This window comes from Pseudorca crassidens, chromosome 5 (genome assembly GCF_039906515.1).
Source record: "Pseudorca crassidens isolate mPseCra1 chromosome 5, mPseCra1.hap1, whole genome shotgun sequence".
Classification (NCBI taxonomy): domain Eukaryota; kingdom Metazoa; phylum Chordata; class Mammalia; order Artiodactyla; family Delphinidae; genus Pseudorca; species Pseudorca crassidens.
Genome location: NC_090300.1, coordinates 55,904,764 through 55,924,796, shown reverse-complemented (window position 1 = coordinate 55,924,796; position 20,033 = coordinate 55,904,764). Strand labels below are relative to the sequence as shown.

The window sequence follows — 20,033 nt, the reverse complement described above, 5'->3', positions numbered from 1 at the left end:
GTAAGCTGGGACGAAGTGAGAGACTGGCATGGACATATATACACTACCAAATGTAAAACAGATAGCTAGTGGAAAGAAGCCACATAGCATAGGGAGATCAGCTTGGTGCTTTGTGACCACCTAGTGGGGTGGGATAGGGATGGTGGGAGGGAGATGCAAGCGGGAGGAGATATCGGGATATATGTATAGCTGATTCATTTTGTTATAAAGCAGAAACTAACACACCATTGTAAATCAATTATACTCCAGGGCTTCCCTGGTGGCGCAGTGGTTGAGAGTCCGCCTGCCAATGCAGGGGACACGGGTTCGTGCCCGGGTCCGAAAGGATCCCACATGCCGCGGAGCGGCTTGGCCCGTGAGCCGTGGCTGCTGGGCCTGTGCGTCTGGAGCCTGTGGTCCGCAACGGGAGAGGCCACAACAGTGAGAGGCCCGCGTACCGCAAAAAAAAAAAAATATATTAGACTCCAATAAAGATGTTAAAAAAAAAATACTAATGTGCATGATACAAGAGGGTAGCACTAGATAAGAAATGAAGTAGAAAGGAATAAAAGGAAGAAGTATAAATTTTAAAGAAAAAGGCAACTCATCAAAATCACTTCAATGAATGCAACAAAAACTTACCCAATAACACAAATGTCAAATGAGTCTCCTGGTTAATGACTTTATCATTAGAAGACAGAATGTGTTCTATTTTCTGAGATGAAGGAAAATACATTCCTTTATATCCCCCAATTAGACTGTTTAGTTGATTAAAAATACACGAATAAAAGAATGAAAGAAAGGGGTTGAAAAAGCACATAAATATAGTTCAATCTGCCTGTAGGACTAATATGGGGAAAAAATTTACTTGGATAGATAAGAATTTTAGAATTAGAATCATTGCACCGCATCTGATAAATTGACCATTAACTCACTCTAAAACCTGCAGACTTAAGGAAGAAATCAGGGGATTGTAAATTCATTGTATTAAATAATCCACTTATCTCCTTCTTCAACAAAATACTGATTTCTTTGCTGGAAAAATCTACTTAAATTTCAAAAAGAACTCATAATTATTTTGTAAATCTTGAAGAAATATACATAGATATAAGAAGTTCCTAAAATTCTTCACCTAAGCATTTATTTGCATGGAAATAAACTAAATTTTCATTGTGACTTGGATCTGAAGTCATAAAAAATCATCACATTTCTTAATATTAGGCCTTCTCCTAAAAGCATTCAATTAATAGTATTAAGTCAACAACCAGTCTCATCAAAAAAATGTGATTAAGTTCACTTTAAGCTATTTACTTTAATCACTTAATTAAATTAATTTAAAGTTTTTGTAATTAAATCAAAGTTTGGTTTTAAACATTCAGTGAAGTCACACAAAACAGCAGTGTTATTATACTGTATTAAGGACAACTTTACCTCTAGGCAGTCATTGAAGAGGAAGAGGGTTACTTGTTCTCCTCTGTCACAGGGGTGCTCACCTAGAGAAATTGTTTCAACTCGCTGAACTAAGCTTCGGTGAGAAGATAAAAGATTAGCCTGAATAGATTGAAAATATTAATAAAAAAGATTACTTTATAGCAAATAATTTGTAAAAGTTATAATTTAAAAGAAAGTTGTGTTGAGATTCTGTTTATATTATAACTGCAGAATCTAAATACAGTTGAGCCTTTAACAACACAGGTTTGAACTGTGTTGGTCCACTTATACACAGTGTTTTTTCAATAAATAAGTACTACACGATCCATGATTGGTTGAATCCATGAATACAGAACCACAGAAACAAAGGGCCAACTATAAAGTTACATGCAGATTTTCTACTGCACTGGTGGGGCTGATGCCCTTAACACCCAGTTGTTCAAGGGTCAACCGTTAACAAGAAAAAGAAAATAAGTTGACAATCATCAAAAATGAATACCTACTGGACATCCATCTACTTCATAAACAACATCGAAAATTTGCTTTTGAGCTTCTGTCTTTCTCTTATCCTCATTAATATGGCTGAAAAATTAATAAGGTTACTTTTAGAACAAGACTATAAAAACTGTATATACATACATCTCGTGTCACAAACAAAAATCCTTCCATGTGAGTCTACCTTAATTTTGATACCTGTATCAGTTAAAATATTCCCTAAAAGTATCCCACTACATTAAAAAAAATTTCATACAACCCTTCAGAGAAGTATATTTTGCTTTAGTCCTTACAATATTGTGTCTTTTTTTTAAATTATACTCACTATACTCACTCACTTCCTAAAATACGTTACAATGGTATAAACTTCAGGTTCTCATAATCTAAGTGTAAGTTCAGGTAAGGTTTTATGCAAATCATTCCTAAGTCATATGCTAATCATTTCACTGAAATAAAAATTAAGACTAATGGACAAGATGGAATAAGGAGGAAAAAAATATACTCTGCCTGAAACAACTAAAAAAATAAAAACAGGGCTTCCCTGGTGGCGCAGTGGTTGAGAATCTGCCTGCTAATGCAGGGGACACGGGTTCGAGCCCTGGTCTGGGAGGATCCCACATGCCGTGGAGCAACTAGGTCCGTGAGCCACAACTACTGAGCCTGCGCGTCTGGAGCCTGTGCTCCGCAATGAGAGGCCGCGATAGTAAGAGGCCCGCGCACCGCGATGAAGAGTGGCTTCCGCTTGCCACAACTAGAGAAAGTCCTCGCACAGAAACGAAGACCCAACACAGCCATAAATAAATTAATTAATTAAAAAAAAATAAAAAAAATAAAAACAATCAAAGTATAACGAAACAGGGTTCTCAAGTCACTGGAAGTCAATTCCTGTGAGACAGGAAACAATGCAAGGCCAATTATATCCTGTATACAAAAGATACACTTTACATACAAAGACATAAATAGACTGAAAGTAAAATGATGAAAAAGAGCACAATATTCAAGTGTACATGGAACATTCTCCAGGTTAAGCCATAAAATAGGCCTCAAAAAGTTTGAAAGGACTGAAATAATACAAAGTATATTTTCCATAAACAATGAAGTAAAATCAGAAATTGATAACAAAAGGAAATTTTGAAAATTCACAAATATGTGGGAATTAGCCAAAACACTCCTACACAACTAATGGGTCAAGAAGTAATCACAAGGGAAATTAGAAAATACTTTCAGATAAACAAAAACACAAAATTTATGGAATATGACTAAAGCAATGCTTAAAGGGAAATTTATAGCTATAAAAGTGTACAATTAGGGGCTTCCCTGGTGGCGCAGTGGTTGAGAATCTGCCTGCCAATGCAGGTGACATGGGTTTGAGCCCTGGTCCAGGAAGATCCCACATGCCACGGAGCAACTAAGCCTGTGTGCCACAGCTTCTGAGCCTGCGCTCTAGAGCCCACGTGCCACGACTGCTGAAGCCTGCACGTCTAGAGCCTGTGCTCCACAACAGGAGAAGCCACCACAATGAGAAGCCCGCACACCGCAATGAAGAGTAGCCCCTGCTCACCGCAACTAGAGAAAGCCCCCGCACAGCAAAGAAGACAACAATGGAGACCCAGTGCAGCCAAAAATAAATAAATAAATAAATTTAAAGAAGTGAAAAAAAAAGTGTACAATTAAAAAAATGATCTCGGGGCTTCCCGGGTGGCGCAGTGGTTGAGAGTCCGCCTGCTGATGCAGGGGACACAAGTTCGTGCCCCGGTCCGGGAGGATCCCACATGCCGCGGAGCAGCTGGGCCCATGAGCCATGGCCGCTGAGCCTGAGCGTCCGGAGCCTGTGCTCTGCAACGGCAGAGGCCACAGCAGTGAGAGGCCCGCATACCGCAAAAAAAAAAAAAAAAAATGATCTCGGGCCTCCCTGGTGGCGCAGTGGTTGAGAGTCCGCCTGCTGATGCAGGGGACATGGGTTTGTGCCCCGGTCCGGGAAGATCCCACATGCCGCAGAGCGGCTAGGCCTGTGAGCCATGGCCGCTGACCCTGTGCGTCCGGAGCCTGTGCTCCACAACGGGAGAGGCCGCAACAGTGAGAGGCCCGCGTACAGCAAAAAAAAAAAAAAAAAAAAAAAGAAAAAAATAAGATCTCAAACCAGTTTCCTAGCCTTCTACTGTAAGACACTGGGGAGGAAAAAAGAGCAAGCTAAATCTAAAGCAAGCAGGAAAAAAGAAATCATAAAGATCAGAGTGAAAATGAATGAAATAGAGAATAGAAAAAAATCAACAAACCTAAAAGCTTTTTTCTTTTATGAAAATACGTTAACACTCACTGCTTAATTTGTAGTTTGTAGAAAGGATCAAGTTAAATAACGTGTGAGTACGTTAAACCACAAAGTGTTGAAAAACACTATTATCCTGATCCCAAAATAACAAAGCAAAAGCATGAAGGCTGGCTGATTAACATATAATATAAAAACATAAGCAAAAGCCAAAATATGCATAATGCTTTCAGCAGCAACAGAAGCTGGTATTCATTAATTTGAGCATTATGCTACTGCTGGATCGTTTCACTAGAGATAGTAATCTTTCTCTCTGGGAGCTCCTTTGCAAGTATTTTTAAGAAACGCTATTTCACATAGAAGCACCTCATGGAATCTCAGAAATCATTTAAATCTACTGAATATGTCTATTATGTAAAGCTCAAAGAAGTGAAATGCCCTCGCCCTTCACGAAGCAAAACAATTAACAGCAACAGAGTTTTCAATTTTGATCATATTAGTCACGAAAAAATCATTTCTGATTAATGCTATGTCTTCAAGTTAAACCTACAGTAAACAGCTTAAGTTTAACAATCAAGTTCCCTAGTAAATTTCTTTGAGTTTATACTTCTAATACATCTCCAACAAACTGTATCAATTTAATTCCATAGAATTCAAAGTAAGAAACAAAAAGTCAAAGCTAATGTGAAAAAAGTATTATAAACTTCTTCTTTACATCATGGTCAAATTCCCAATTTCCATTTGGGTAGTTTATAAGAATATGAAGACAAAAACAAGCTAAGACTGGAGGTATATGAAGAAAATGTCTACTAGTGTATTTTTTTACAATTTTCAAATTTCTAAACCATTGTTACTCTCTGCATAATAGTTCAATACCTTCAGAAATATGTTTTAAATTAATTATTGTATGCTTAACAATACTTCTAACATTTTAATGTGTGACTACACTACTATAAAATAATTTAGATACTATTACAGAATTATGCTACTGATATTTTTCTCACCATTTATGATTCTAGTTGTTCTACCAATTCCATTTTAAATCTAAGGAGCAATAAAAAATTGAAATAATGTACTTACGTCATTACTTCCTTTAGTGATCCAATAGCTTTTTCTAGAGTGCTTTTGTCAGGATTTTCTTCAGCTGTATGCTTCTTAAGATCTGTAATGATAAAATGTTTTCTCTATGATTAAAAAAAATTCATTGGTTCTCCAACTATGACTTAAAAATGCTGTCCACTTTGATAGATACAGGTTGATTCATTTTTAAAAAATAATATCTAACTTTTACTTGTTTTATGCAGGCTTCCCTGGTGGTGCAGTGGTTGAGAGTCCGCCTGCCGATGCAGGGGGACACGGGTTCGTGCCCCGGTCCAGGAAGATACCACATGCTGCGGAGCGGCTGAGCCCTGTGAGCCATTGGCCACTGAGCCTGCACGTCCGGAGCCTGTGCTCCGCAATGGGAGAGGCCACAACAGTGTGAGGCCCGCGTATTGCAAAAAAAAAAAAAAAAAAAAAAAAAATGTTTTATGCAATGTTCCCTTTTAAGAGCTCTCTTCTTAAATGTATTAAAGTTTCCATGTTTTTTCATTGACTAAATTTCCAGAATATGTAACAGATTTTCTTACACTATTTCAATTCCCTTCTAGTAAAGCTTGAGGACTCCTAGATTCTTCAAACTCTCTCCATAGTGCTGAAGGAAAACACATGATTCTCAATTAGCTAAGAAATCATTATATATGCCATATTTCATAGCAGGGTCCATGGCTCCATCACAGAAAGCAGTTGGTGTCCTCAAGAGATGGTTTTGTTTAGTTTGTAGGTTCATGAGATGCTTACACTTTGACTCTTCTTATCCAAGTTGCTTATAATGTTCCATCTAACTGTTTGTTCCCCAATACCAGGCCCACCTAATCTTTTAAGTGGAATGATAGAAGAAAGACTTAGAAATCAAGTTCATTTTAGTCATGACAACATCTGATGGGATTCCTATAAGTACTTAAGGAAACAATAATGAAGATAAATTTAAAAAATACCCTGCTTTGTAAAGTTAAAAGTTCATGTGTTCATATATTCTTCTTATAATCTGTAAAACAGGATAGCTTTTAAAGACTGGGGAAATCATCTTATATGTTAGTAATTCTAAACTACATTAGATAACCTCAAAGAGAATAAAAATGATCAATTTTTGTAGTTACAACCATAACTCATAGTTTAACCAATATACTTTAAAGACAATAGATTAAAGTCACAAACTTAGCCTCCTTATCTGCTACACACACTATTGTAGTTAAGGTTTGGGGACCAAAATGCTTTATTATACTTATTCCTATTTGTAATTTAATTTTCATACTTAAATTTAAAAAATATAAAAATTGGGCTTCCCTGGTGGCACAGTGGTTGAGAGTCCACCTGCCAATGCAGGGGACATGGGTTCGTGCCCCGGTCCGGGAGGATCCCACATGCCGCGGAGCAGCTGGGCCCGTGAGCCATGGCCGCTGAGCCTGTGCGTCCAGAGCCTGTGCTCCGCAACTGGAGAGGCCACAAGAGTGAGAGGCCCGCGTACCGCAAAAAAAATAATAATAATTAAAAAAAATAAAAATAATAAAAAAAAAATTGACTGTCCTATAACTATTCACTACTTTAGTCAGGTAATATAAAAGCATATAAATATGCCTTTCTTTTCATGCAGGCATAATTTATTCATATTTATTCATAAAAATTAACTCTGCTATAAAAATCCCCTTCATTTATATCTGTAGTTTAAGTTTTAGAATAAACGGATGTATGTTTCAAGAGTGTTCTGCACAATGTAAGAAAAAAAAGCATAAAATGAAGCATAAAGAACTTTTACTAAGATTCAGAAAAAGACTATATCACTTGAGACACATTAATCATCTCTGATCTTGTAATTTTGTGGGTGAATTTCGTGTGGATGTAAACTGATCGTGAAATTAGTGATGCACCATGAAATATAAGAAGACTTTTAGTAGACAGACAAAAAGTACAATACTAGTCAATATAATTGACATCACAACAAATAAAGCATTTTAGGCCAGAGTGAATTTTTTGTAGCACCAGTGATTATTCAGATTATCCATAAAGTTATTTCCTATGTAAAAGATATAAGCTTTAAAGTTGAAACCTAAGAGGATTTTGAAAATGAGAAATTTTTCAAATTTTTTAGAACAAAACAATTCCATAGAAACATCCAAAATTGTCTGGAAACAGATCAGACAAGTACCATTTAAAAGTAATGCAACACTGGGTAACCTCTGTACTGGTCGGATGAGAAGTTCAACAAGGCTTTGCCGCCCACATTCTGGTTTAGCTTGGTTTATCTGAAAGGAATTAATTTATTCAATAATTATTTAAAAGGTTTTCTGCAAAGATTAGACATTACATTTACTAGATTACACTTTTATCATTTGTGCCCTGATAAGAACTAACAGAAGTAGGGTGGCAGTTGTTCTCTGGCAGATTACTGTGGCTAAATAATCCCCCAAGGCCTGAAATGGCCTCCTGGCAAGCCAAGGATTAACACCTTAAACAGAGAGTGAGTTCTCTAAGCACTCTTATACATTTCATTTGAGTTTCTCTTACATCTACACCATTCAAAAGAAAAAAAACAAATTTAAAATATTAATTATGCTGATACCATTTGGATAAACAAAGTAAGGCACTGGTAAGAAAAAAAATCATTAAAAGCAAAACAAAACTCATTGGAAAATTTTTAGAGGTGTTTGAGAACTAAAACATGAATAAATTAAAAAAAAAAACAAAACCACAGACAACATTCATATTCATTCAGCTGCCTCTTGGATCCTGCTTGTAGCATGTCAAAACTTGTGAAGCCAAACATCACTGCCACTCTCAGGTAAAGCTAAAGTTAACAGATAACATTAAGGTGTTCTTACATGGATACATTTTTACTAAAAGTATAATTTTAATGAACTTATTACATTTTTATTTGAAAGAAATGCACATTACCTTCAGAAAAGCATGAAATCTTGGTTTCTGTTTTTCACATTTAATAATTGTTTCCTTGCTCATTTCAAAGAAGTTCACAAATGGAGGGTACGTTTTTACCAAATCTTTTGACTAGCAACAATTAAAAAAAACAACACATTAATTGGTAATGGATGTTACCCTTAGTCAATGATACTTAAAGTTGAATAATCAATAGTCAAAATCTGACATACTGGACCCACATAAAAGTTTAAAATAAGTTTCTTCTCAAGTTAAATACAGGAATTTATTTTATAAACTTTTCACTAACTACTGTGTTAACTGCTAAACAAAATGCATCAATTGGTACCCAGAGCCTAAAGCCTGAAAAGCAAACAAAGACTCAAAAAGAAAAAGAAGTATATGAAAGCTTATAGCATTGATATAAACATGACAAAGTTTTAAAACTTCTATAAGTTCAGAATATAGTAATTATAGTTGATCTATACAGAATCCAAGAACATGCTATTATCTACTGAAGGATCCAAACCACCATTAAAAGACCAACTGTACTGGGTAATTTTTAGGTAAAATGAAAACAAAAAAAAAGGAACTTGACTAATTGAGACTAACAGGTATCAAAAAGATATGGGACAATAATTTGCATATTTGGAATTCTCAACCAACCAGAAAAAAACATCTAAGGGATATAGGGTAAAGATCAAAGTTAGGAGACCTCGGAAAACAAAAGTAAATGGGCAAGAATCCAAGGCAGTGAAACTTACAAATCATATCCAAAGAGACTGAAAGAAATTTATAAATCCTATTCACAGCATCTCATCCAAAATTAATATACTTTATTTGATAAACTATGTTGTTCTTATCTTAGAGAAGAAACAGTTCATTAGAAACTTTTATGCAGACACAAAGACAGTAAAAACTGCTATCAACTAAGGAAAGAAATGACTAAAACTCGATTACTGAAAATTCCAAAAAAATCATTAATCTGTGGCTATTTATAAGAGGCAAATAACATATATATAGTAAAATGTTTGTAGCACAATACAACAATTAGTGTTCCTAATGATGATCTTGAGCTATCAAGAAAGTGTTAGACTGTATAGAGAAGGCATGTTTCAGAAGAGAAGAACACTTGCAATATATTTTACAAACACAACTATGTCAAAGTGTTTAAAAAGCTCTCACATTTAAACAGGTAACTTTCATTCCCTGTCAGTCCTTGTTGAGATGATACTTTAATCTGAAAACTTAAAAAGGAAATAAAATACTTACATATTTAAGAAAGATATCACCAATACTTTTGCTCTCATCCCAATTAACAATAAGGTCTTCAAGATCATCCTGAAAAAACACAAAATGGGACAAGGAGATTGATTTTGACAATCTCTTTAACATCTTTTTATATTTAAGATATTCACTTGAAAGATGCACTTTACAATGTATCTTAATTTGATGTGTATAACAATTAATAACATTCTTTCTCCTCAACAAGAAATTAACTTTTTGACTACGAGGAAAATATCCTTTGAAAAATAATTAAGAAAATATAAAGAATGTCAAGTCAATAAGATTTAAGTCTAGGGACTTCCCTTGGTGGCGCAGTGGTTAAAAATCCACCTGCCAATGCAGGGGACAAGGGTTCGAGTCCTGGTCCGGTAAGATCCCACATGCTGTGGAGCAACTAAGCCCGTGAGCCACAACTACTGAGCCCACGCACCACAATTACTGAAGCCCACGCACCTAGGGCCCATGCTCCGCAACAAGAGAAGCCACTGCAATGAGAAGCCCGCACACCGCAACGAAGAGTAGCCCCCACTTGCCGCAACTAGGAAAAAGCCCGTGCACGGCAGCAAAGACCCAATGCAGGCAAAAACAAATAAATAAATTTATTTAAAAAAAAAAAGAAGACTAAGTCTAACTTCCCAGTATGATGTGGTAGTTCAGTATCTTTTCTAATTATTAACTATAAAGCTGATGGTGTGATTAATTATAGAATTAATTAATTATAGAAAACTACTTTCGATCTTGATGCTGAAACATCAGCCATTAGAAACTGTAATCTATAAAGGGGTCAGCAAACTTTACTTAAAGGGCCAGAAGGTAAGTATTTTAAGGCTTGCAGGCCACACGGTTTCTGTCACAAGTCCTCAACTCTGTCCTTGTAGAGTGGAAGGAGCCATAGATAATACATAAATGATTATGTGTGGCTGTGTATCAATAAAACTTCCCTTACCAAAACAAGCAAAACTTTACCAAAATCCTAAATTGGCTGGATTCAGTCCACTGACTACAGTTTGCTAATCCCTGGCCTATAAAATTTCTCAATCATCATCCTAAAATACTATATATTTTCAAAAATTTAGAAGACACCCTAAAAGCTTTCTAGGATAATAAAACAAAACACAAATCAGATGATAAAATGAGATACCAAGAAATGACATGCCCTAATTGAAATCCTAAAAGTGACTTTAAAGTAGAAATTAATCAATAAACTTATACAAGAGCTTTTCAAAGTGTTATATGCAGACCCCCCCAAAACACACTTTTTTAGTGGGATCCACGAGATTAAACTATTTTTACTACACTACTAAGGCATTATTTGACTTTTTTATTCTAATTCTCTCATAAGGATACAACAGAGTTTTCTAGAGGCTATATACATGATGTGTGATACTGCAACAGAATGAATTAAGAAGTAGGCAGGAGAAATAGTCTTCTATTAAGCCAGACAGAAAAAAAAACATAAATCAACATCACTCCTCACTATTTGTTTTGGAAATTAGTTATTTTTTAAAAGAACACGTTATTTATCTATCATATAATGAGTCATTATTACTTTAAATTTATTAATGTATGTTTTAAAAACTGGATATCCACACAAAAAAAGATGAACTTAAACCCTCACCTCAGCCAAAAATGAACTCAAGATACGTTCTAGACCTAACTGTAAGAGCTAAAACAATACAACCTCTAGAAGAAAATATAGGAGAAAATCTTCAAAACCTTGAGTTAGGAAAAAATTTCTTAGATATGACACCAAAAGCACATTACATTTTCAAAAATGGATAAATAGGACTTCATCAAAATTAAAAATTTTGGTACTTCAAAAGACACCACTAAATAAATGAAACGACAAGCAATGACAGGGTGGGAGGAAATTTCTGCAAAACACATAGCTGATAAAGGACTTGTATCTATAGTTTACAGAGAACTCTTACAACTCAGTAAGACAACAAACAACCCAACCAAAAAATGGGCACCAGATCTAAGCACACATTTCACAAAGGTAATATATGAATGGTTAACAAGCACATGAAAAGATGCTCAACATCATTAATCATTAGGGAAATGTAAATCAAAATCACTTCACATCCCAGAATGGCTATAAAAGAAAAAGGGTAAGTATTGGCAAGAATGTGTAGAAATCTGAACTCTTATAGATTACTGGTGAGAATATAAAATGATGTAAAAACCTGGCAGTTTCTCAAAAATTTTAAATATAAGTCTACCAATATGACCTAACAATTCTACTACTCCTAAGTATCTACGGAAGAGAATGAAAGCATGCCCAAACGAAGATTTGCACATAATGTTCGTATCAGCATTATTCATAACAGCCAAAAACTGAAAACAAGCTAAATTTCCATCAGTTGGTGAATGGATAAAGAAATGTAGGTTAGCCGTATAATAGACTATTATCTGGCCACACAAAGGAACAAACTACTAACGTACTAAATCATAGATGAAATTCAAAAATATGCTAAGTGAAAGAAGCCAGACATAAGACACCACATATTATATATTCACATTTATATGAAGTTTCTAGAAAAGGCAAATTCAGAAGAAAGTAGATTAGTGGTTGCCTGGACCAGGGCCTAGGAATGGGGTTTACTACAAATGGGTATGAAGGATCTTAATGGGGAAGATGAAATGCTCTAAAATGGATTTATGGTGGTGGTTGCATGACGTGGTAAAGTTATTAAAATCATTGAATCATATATTTTAAAAAGGTTGAATTTAAAGACGTAAAATGTACCTCAATAAAGCTGTTAAAAAAACTGATGCATCTTTAAAAATATTATTAGATTTTTGTTTTAATTTCAAAAACAGTTAATACCAATAGATAAAACCCATATAGGGCTCCCCTGGTGGCGCAGTGGATGAGAGTCCGCCTGCTGATGCAGAGGACAAGGGTTCGTGCCCCGGTCCGGGAAGATCCCACATGCTGCGGAGCGGCTGGGCCCGTAAGCCATGGCCGCTGAGACTGTGCGTCCAGAGCCTGTGCTCCGCAACGGGAGAGGCCACAACAGTGAGAGGCCCGTGTACCGCCAAAAAAACCCAAAAATAACAAAACCATATAAACATAAGTTCCTCAGTCATTTTTAAGAATGAAAAGGGACCCTGAGACCAAATAATTTAAGAACCACTACCCTATATTCTGCAGATTCAGAAAAGCCAAAAGGGAAAAAATTTACTTCCAATAGCAAAAAGGTGAACTCAAGCAAGAATAATTTAACAGCTCACAGTGTCAAGAACAAAGATTTAACTGTTTAAAACTGCACTTGAAAGAAACAAAAGAAAAAGATTATAAATAAGACTAATCTTGGAACAATATAATATAGTGAATTCTGGCACTGATTAGTTAGTTTTAAATACTGGTTCTAGAGCCTGTTAGTTTTGTGCTGTTAGGCAAGTTACTTAACCTTAAAGTGCCTCAATTTTCTATTATGAAAAATGAGGATAGTAATGACTCCTATCTCATAAAGGATTAAATTAGTTAATACTTGATTAGCACTTAGAAGAAACCCTAACCCTAACCCTATAGTAGTGCTCAATAAGCTATTATTAACTATATTTTCCTATGTATTTAATATAAGTAAGGGAGATATCTGGAAAACGGTGATGCAAAAAAAAAAAAAAAAAAACCACCTTATAGCACTGCCAATATAATCTAGTGGTACATTTTTAAAGTGTAAAAAATTACAGGATGGCTGCATATACTTATATAAGAATATTGTTACCAAAGAGCAAAATAATCTCTAGGGGATCCGAAAAACAGTCTACTGTTTCTGGTTAACCTTTAAATCCTCATGCTTGTTGATTAAATAAAGATCTCTGCCCTAATCAACTGTTAGCTCAGGGACCAAGTAAAGAAACTAAGGCTTAGAGACATTAATTTGTCCCAAATCACACAGTTGTGAACGAGTATTCATACTCAGGCTTGTCTGACTCCTGATTCTGTGTCATTCTACTTGATCTATACCACAGTTCTCCCCATCAGAAACGGGGAGCCAGGTGGGCAGGCGAGCCCCAAACATCATTATTCATAGTGCCACCATTTCTTACAATGTTTCTGTAGGAATATGCTTGACTCAGTTTCGGACAGACCCTGGGACATGTCTCCTCCTAGTCCATTACACAATTCTCCATCGGATGCTCCCAAAGTTACCTCCTGGCCATAAGAAAGGAGAATTCTATAGTTCTAAGACATAGAGCATAGCTCCCAAAGTGTATTGCAAAAGTAGAGGAAGTTGTAAGCAGATGGGATTAAGAAAGCTAAGCTCCTTCCTTCTCTTCTTCCTCGCTAAGATTTCTTCTGTCCTGTTACCATCTATTTTTATACAAGATAGGTTTCTCTTTTGCTTAGCTCACAATACTCCAAATTAGCAGATTTCCCAGTATACACCTGTTCCTGAAACAAGTACAAGGTACCTTAGGACTTACACTAAATTAACAAATAACAAAGCACAAACACAGAAAGAAAACATTCTCCCTCCAACCCTTTCCTTTCTCTTTTGTTTCATCATAGTTCCATACAAAAGCAGGCATTTGCAGAAGGACCAATGGTGATTAGCCCTGAAAAGGAAAAATTCACACATAGGAAAAGAGGTGTTCATAACAATCTCAAAAATTCTCAACTTAATCTAAATATTAGCATGCTAAAAGTTGGAGGCAAATTAAGAATAAGGCTAAAGGTATCCACATGATATCTAGGATGACAAAATACACTAAGTTCCAGTCCTAATTTGGACATTTAAAAGTAGCATGACCAATGTTCAGCAAATATTTACTGACAGAAATCTAAGTGCCAGACAGTGGTTGTAAACACAGTGGGTAAAAAATGATTTTAGTCCTTCACAAAACATCTAAACATTAGTTTACTTGCCTTCTGAATTTAGTTTATTGGTAATATGAATTGCTATTGTTATTTATTGAATGCTCAGTGTTAGGCACTATGCTTAGTGACTTATAAAAATGTAAAAACTGAGAATAAAAATTTCACAACCACCCATGATTCAGATACTACTATCCCCATTTTACAGATAAGAAAACTGAAGCAATTAAAGTTACCTTACTTCAAACCCAAATCTACTTTATTCCACAGTCCATATCTGAAACCACTATGCAATGCTATAAAATAGATACCAGTGCTTCTCAGGAATACCATACCAATAAGATGATATGAAAAACTGTACAAGCTTAAGCCACATTTACACGGTTTATTCATTTACATATTAAAAGAATAAATCTACAGCATGATAATCAAGAAGCAATACAGCATTAGTAATAGTCAGGACATGGAAAGAAACTAAGTGTCCATAAATGAATCAATGGATAAAGAAAATGTGGTATATACAATGAAATATTATTCAGCCATGAAAAGAAGGTTATCCTGCAATCTGTGACAACATGGATGGACCTTGAGGGCATTATGCTACGTGAGGTAAGTCAGAGAAAACAAATACTATATGATCTCACTTACATGTGGAATATTTTAAAAAAAAACCTCATAGATACAGAGAACAGATTGGTAGTTGCCAGAGGCAGGGGGAGGAGTGGGTGAAATGCGTAAAGGTGGTCAAAAGGTGCAAACTTCCAGTTATAAGAAAAATAAGTCCTTAGGCTGTAATGTAGAGCATGGTGACTATAGTTAACAATACTGTTTTGTATATCTGAAAGTTGCTAAGGGAGTAGATCTTAAAAGTTCTCATCACAAAGGAAAAAAAAAAACAACTATGTGTGGTGGCAGATGTTAACTAAACTTATTGTGCTGACCATTTTGCAATACATATATCAATCCATTATGTTGTACACCAAAAACTAATACAATGCTATATGTCAATTTTATCTCATTAGAAGGGGGGGCAAGACAACATTAGGGTTTAGGAGAACAGACTGAGACAAAAAAGGGTTCAAATTCAGTGTCCAGCATTTATTATATGACTGATTTTAGAAAAATTATTTAATCTCTGTATGTAGCAGTTTCACATCTGTAAAAGTGGACAATTATAATATCAACTTCTTGGTAATGTTCAATAGATGTGACAATACTTGATAAATGGTGGGCTACATTCAAAAGAAGAAAAAAATGTTATGCATAAAAAAACCAGAAAGAAAATACAACAAAATTTTAGGAGTATTTGGGTTATGGGATTATAGGTTTTTTCTACTCCTTTTTCCTTTATTTTACAAATAAATGTTTGACAGCACACATTGCCGTCACTGTAGAAAAAAACATAGGCTTTAAAATTTTAAACGTATGACAAACCTGTAATCAGCTAAAAAACAACTACTAGTTGAAATACTGGTAATCCAAGTTTATAAAAGCTTAAAAAATTATGTTACACATTAGAAAACTAAAGGGTGACCATCGTTTTCAAAGCTCCAGTGACTCACTAGTGAATGAAACAAAAAAGCAGACTCACAGATATAGAGAACAAACTAGTGGTTACTGGTGGGAAGATGGAAGCAAGGAGGGCAATTTAAGGGTAGTGTGGAAAAAGAGGGTTATTATGGGATTAGATGACATTATGTATATGAAACTTTTGAAAACTGTAAAGCACTATAGAATTTAAAGACTCTTTCATCTAGTAAAAAAGAAATTTTTTTTTTAAAAAGATCCAGTCAATCAGAGAACATGATTTTCTGAATTGAGATTATGATCCTATACACATAAAAGTATGTAACATTTTATATTGGATGGGAACTTGCACACCCAGACTGGCTAAATGACTAACACAAAGTGATCCACAAATTAGTAGTAAAACACCAAGATGAAAACCTGCTTGCCTTTCCACTCTACGTTTATGCCTCTCAGTGTTTATGAAAAAAAAAAAAAAAACCATTCCAAGAAAATTTTACTCTTCAAATATTCAGAATCCTAACTGGAAATAAGGAGAAACTAGCCTGAGATTCTATAGTTTTTTTTTTTTTTTTTTTTTGTGGTACGCGGGCCTCTCACTGCTGTGGCCTCTCCCGTTGCGGAGCACAGGCTCCGGACGTGCAGGCTCAGTGGCCATGGCTCATGGGCCCAGCTCCTCCGCGGCATGCGGGATCCTCCCGGACCAGGGTACAAACCTGTGTACCCTGCATCGGCAGGCGGACTCTCAACCACTGCACCACCAGGGAAGCCCGATTCTATAGCTTTTTAAGAAAAGACAGACTCTCCTTCAAAATTACTTGTAAATCTAGAAATAAGTGAAATGTGGTCAAGAATATTAATAAAATATACAAGCACTTGATAAATTGCATTTTTATTAACTTATAAGTCTTTTATATTTTTGTCCACAACGTGCAGTAAAATCAAAAGTAAGTTAATGTATTTGTTTGAAAACATTCTGTAATTCAGATTGATCTTTTTATTGTAATATAGAATAAACATTTAGGGAAAAGTTTTCAATTAGCAATAATAGCACGCCTCAGATAAACCTCATTGGGTATGATACTGCCACTGCACAAAGCTGGAAGAGACATTAATATGGGTTGTTTTGAGAGGAAAACTGATAAATTTTGCTCAGGCATCACATAGGTAAACTAAGAGGAAATAATGCTAAACTACTTTTAAGGGTTCAGCTAAACCTGACCCAAAATTACTTTACTATGAGAGATTGATACCTGGAATTCATGGACCCTTTATCAAGGGAAAATCATTAAAAAGAGGATAGCATTGTCTTACACGGTTTTGGCATTTATCTGACCATAAAGATAGAGAGAAATGAAAGAAATGATCTCGAGTCCCTTCCAACTTCACAGTTTTTCAAATAAACCAAAGCAAAACAAAAACATACAACTTAGGATGAACAACAGCAGGAAAATAAGAAAAATAGTACTAGCAAACATGTCTCTATAGAAAAGACTTCATAAGGTCTAAATTCCTTATTTTCAAATTAATCAAAATCAAAACACAGGCAAACAGCAAATATTAATAAGGCACTGGAGCAAAGGGACAAATGATTCAAAGGAATAAATGAGGGATTAAGCAATTTTAAATACAAAACTTATTTAGCTAGTCAGAAGCACCTGAAAAATCGTACTAAATATACACAATGAAAAAAGAATTACTACTACACTAACACATACAAATTTACCTTTATCTTAGTGTGCACATCAAAGATATCTGGAATACTACCAAAAATAGTCTTAATCTCTTCTGGTGCAAGGATAGGCCCACCTCGTTGTCCTTCCTCTTCCAAAGGCACTTGAAATAGCTAAAAGGTAAAAAAGATTAGTTTAGGTCGATTGTGGAAAAAGAAAAAAAATTAAAAATCTAACATACAGACAGTGATAAAGGAGAGCTATGATGTTAATGGAAAAGAAAAAAAAGTTGAAAAAAAAAATACTTCTCCCTAAATTTGAGACCTTTTCTCATAACATTTTCTAGTCTGTTTTATCCTATTTATTTATTCATCTCTGTGTGTATATACAATCTTGTAATAAAATGTTACATTAGGGCTTCCCTGGTGGCGCAGTGGTTGAGAATCTGCCTGCCAATGCAGGGGACACGGGTTTGAGCCCTGCTCTGGGAAGATCCCACATGCCACAGAGCAACTAGGCCAGTGAGCCACAACTACTGAGCCTCTGAGTGTCTGGAGCCTGTGCTCCGCAACAAGAGAGGCCGCGATAGTGAGAGGCCCGCGCACCACGATGAAGAGTGGCCCCTGCTTGCCGCAACCAGAGAAGTCCCTTGCACAGAAACGAAGACCCAACACAGCCAAAAATAAATAAATTTAAAAAAATAAAATAAAATGTCACATTAGAATCTAATAAAAGTTTATCACAGTTCTATAAATCATTAAAATTGTTAGTAGGATTCACAGTAATTTCTATTTTTTTTATTCAAGTAAGTAAGGAACAAAGCAATAAGCAGTCATACACTTAATGTAAGTACTAAATGTTTTTAAATGATAGCAAAAAAACTTGGTTTAGGGGGAAAAGACTGGATGTGAAGCTAGAAGACCTGTTTATAGCCATGTTGATCTAAGGTGGAGCTGCGGCAGTGATGCTAGCACAGGGGAGCGGCTGCAAATATAGATCATCATTAGCAGAGAGGTGTGACTGCACAGAGACCATAATAAATCAATTGCTTGCAGACTCATATCAAAACCCTGTCAGAAGTGGCAAGTGAAAACAAGCTCAGGAAAAAAACAACAGCAAGCTCAGGGCTCCCACTAATTCTGCATTATGGTGAGTTGTATAATTTTTTCATTATATATTACAATGTAATAATAATAGAAATAAAGTGCACAATAATGTAATGCCCTTGAATCATCCCGAAACCATCCCCCGCACCCCCACCATATGTGGAATAATTGTCTTCCAGAAAACCGGCCCCTGGTGCCAAAAAGGTTGGGGACTACTGTATTATATGATTCCATTTTATGACATTTTCAAAAACCACAGAATTATAAAAATGGAGAATAGATCAGTGGTTACCAGGAGGTGGAAGGAGAAAAGGGTGTGACATAAAGGAATAGTACCAGGAGTTTTTTGGGGGATGGAAATATTCTGTATCCTCATTGTAGTGGTGGTTAAACAAATTTTCACATGTGTTAAAATTCATGGAAATGTACATCAAAGAAAGAGTCAATTTTACTATATAATTAATAAAATTTGACTTAAATTTTAAAATGTTCACTGACTATTCAAAGTAAAAATAATAATGTATTATTGTGTTCTTAACATATGTGGAAGTAAAATGAATGACAACAGCACAAAGGTCAGGAGGGGATTGAAGGAAGGGGGGGAAGAAAGTACATTCTAAATAGTAAGAAACTTCATTAAGATTATGAATTGTTCCTATTTTTAAGAATGACTACAATTCTACAACAGTTTATCCCCCCTTAAAAAAATATGTGTGTGTGTGTATATATATATATATATATATATATATATATATATATATATATATATATATATATTCAGGCTTTCCATTTCTGTAAGTATGGTGAAAGCTACCTGCTGAAAACAAAATACTGAAGAAAAACCGCTTTCTAAATACAGCAATAAGCTGACAAGAAAGTGAGGTACCTTCGGAGGCCAAAATCTAAGTGAAAGTAGAAAGTTGAGTACTAAATCACCTTTTGCCCCAAAGACATTTGCCTAAACTGATGAAAGTTAAGCTTCACCTATAAAAGCCTCAGTGGGAACAGGAGACCAACACAAAACCTAGTTTCCAACATACTAACAACTTCCAGTAAAATTAAGTGTGTTTAACCAATGATCCAGAAATTCCAGGTTTTTGCCCGGAATATGTTCTCAAGGAGCCATGAATAAGAATATTCACAGCAGCACTACTAGTAACAGTAAAAACAAACAGCAACGAAACACTAAAACAAATTTCAATGTCAGCAACGAAACACTAAAACAAATCTCAATGTCTATTAAAAATAAAAGTTAAAGTTGAAATATTCATACAGGAAAATGAATTACTACTACGTGCAGTGACACAAATGTGTTTCAAGAACATTTCTATCAAGTGAAAAAAGCAATTCACTAAAAAATATATACTGTTACATTTGATGTTCTACACATATGTGATAGATCTATAAGGAAAATGATAAGCACAAAATTCCAGATTACAGTTATTGCTGAGAGAGGGGAAAGAAATGGAATT

At 35.2% G+C, this 20,033-nt stretch overlaps 1 protein-coding gene and 1 non-coding gene across 12 annotated transcripts in view; both read right to left on the bottom strand.

The window, feature by feature from the left end:
- Window positions 1-20,033, bottom strand: part of ECT2 (epithelial cell transforming 2) — a 64,492-nt gene that overhangs the window by 25,161 nt on the left and 19,298 nt on the right. For all 11 annotated transcript variants that reach the window (XM_067738051.1, XM_067738058.1, XM_067738055.1 and 8 more), the window contains 7 exons: window positions 17,509-17,628; window positions 9,413-9,481; window positions 8,162-8,272; window positions 7,416-7,512; window positions 5,252-5,333; window positions 1,914-1,992; window positions 1,411-1,530 (listed from right to left, as the gene is read on the bottom strand). In XM_067738051.1, coding sequence (XP_067594152.1) covers window positions 1,411-1,530; window positions 1,914-1,992; window positions 5,252-5,333; window positions 7,416-7,512; window positions 8,162-8,272; window positions 9,413-9,481; window positions 17,509-17,628 — 678 coding nt within the window. The remainder of the gene's footprint in view (window positions 1-1,410; window positions 1,531-1,913; window positions 1,993-5,251; window positions 5,334-7,415; window positions 7,513-8,161; window positions 8,273-9,412; window positions 9,482-17,508; window positions 17,629-20,033) is intronic.
- LOC137225640 (U4 spliceosomal RNA) lies at window positions 16,743-16,883 on the bottom strand. The gene has a single exon (XR_010943949.1). It is a non-coding gene; the product is annotated as a U4 spliceosomal RNA (small nuclear RNA).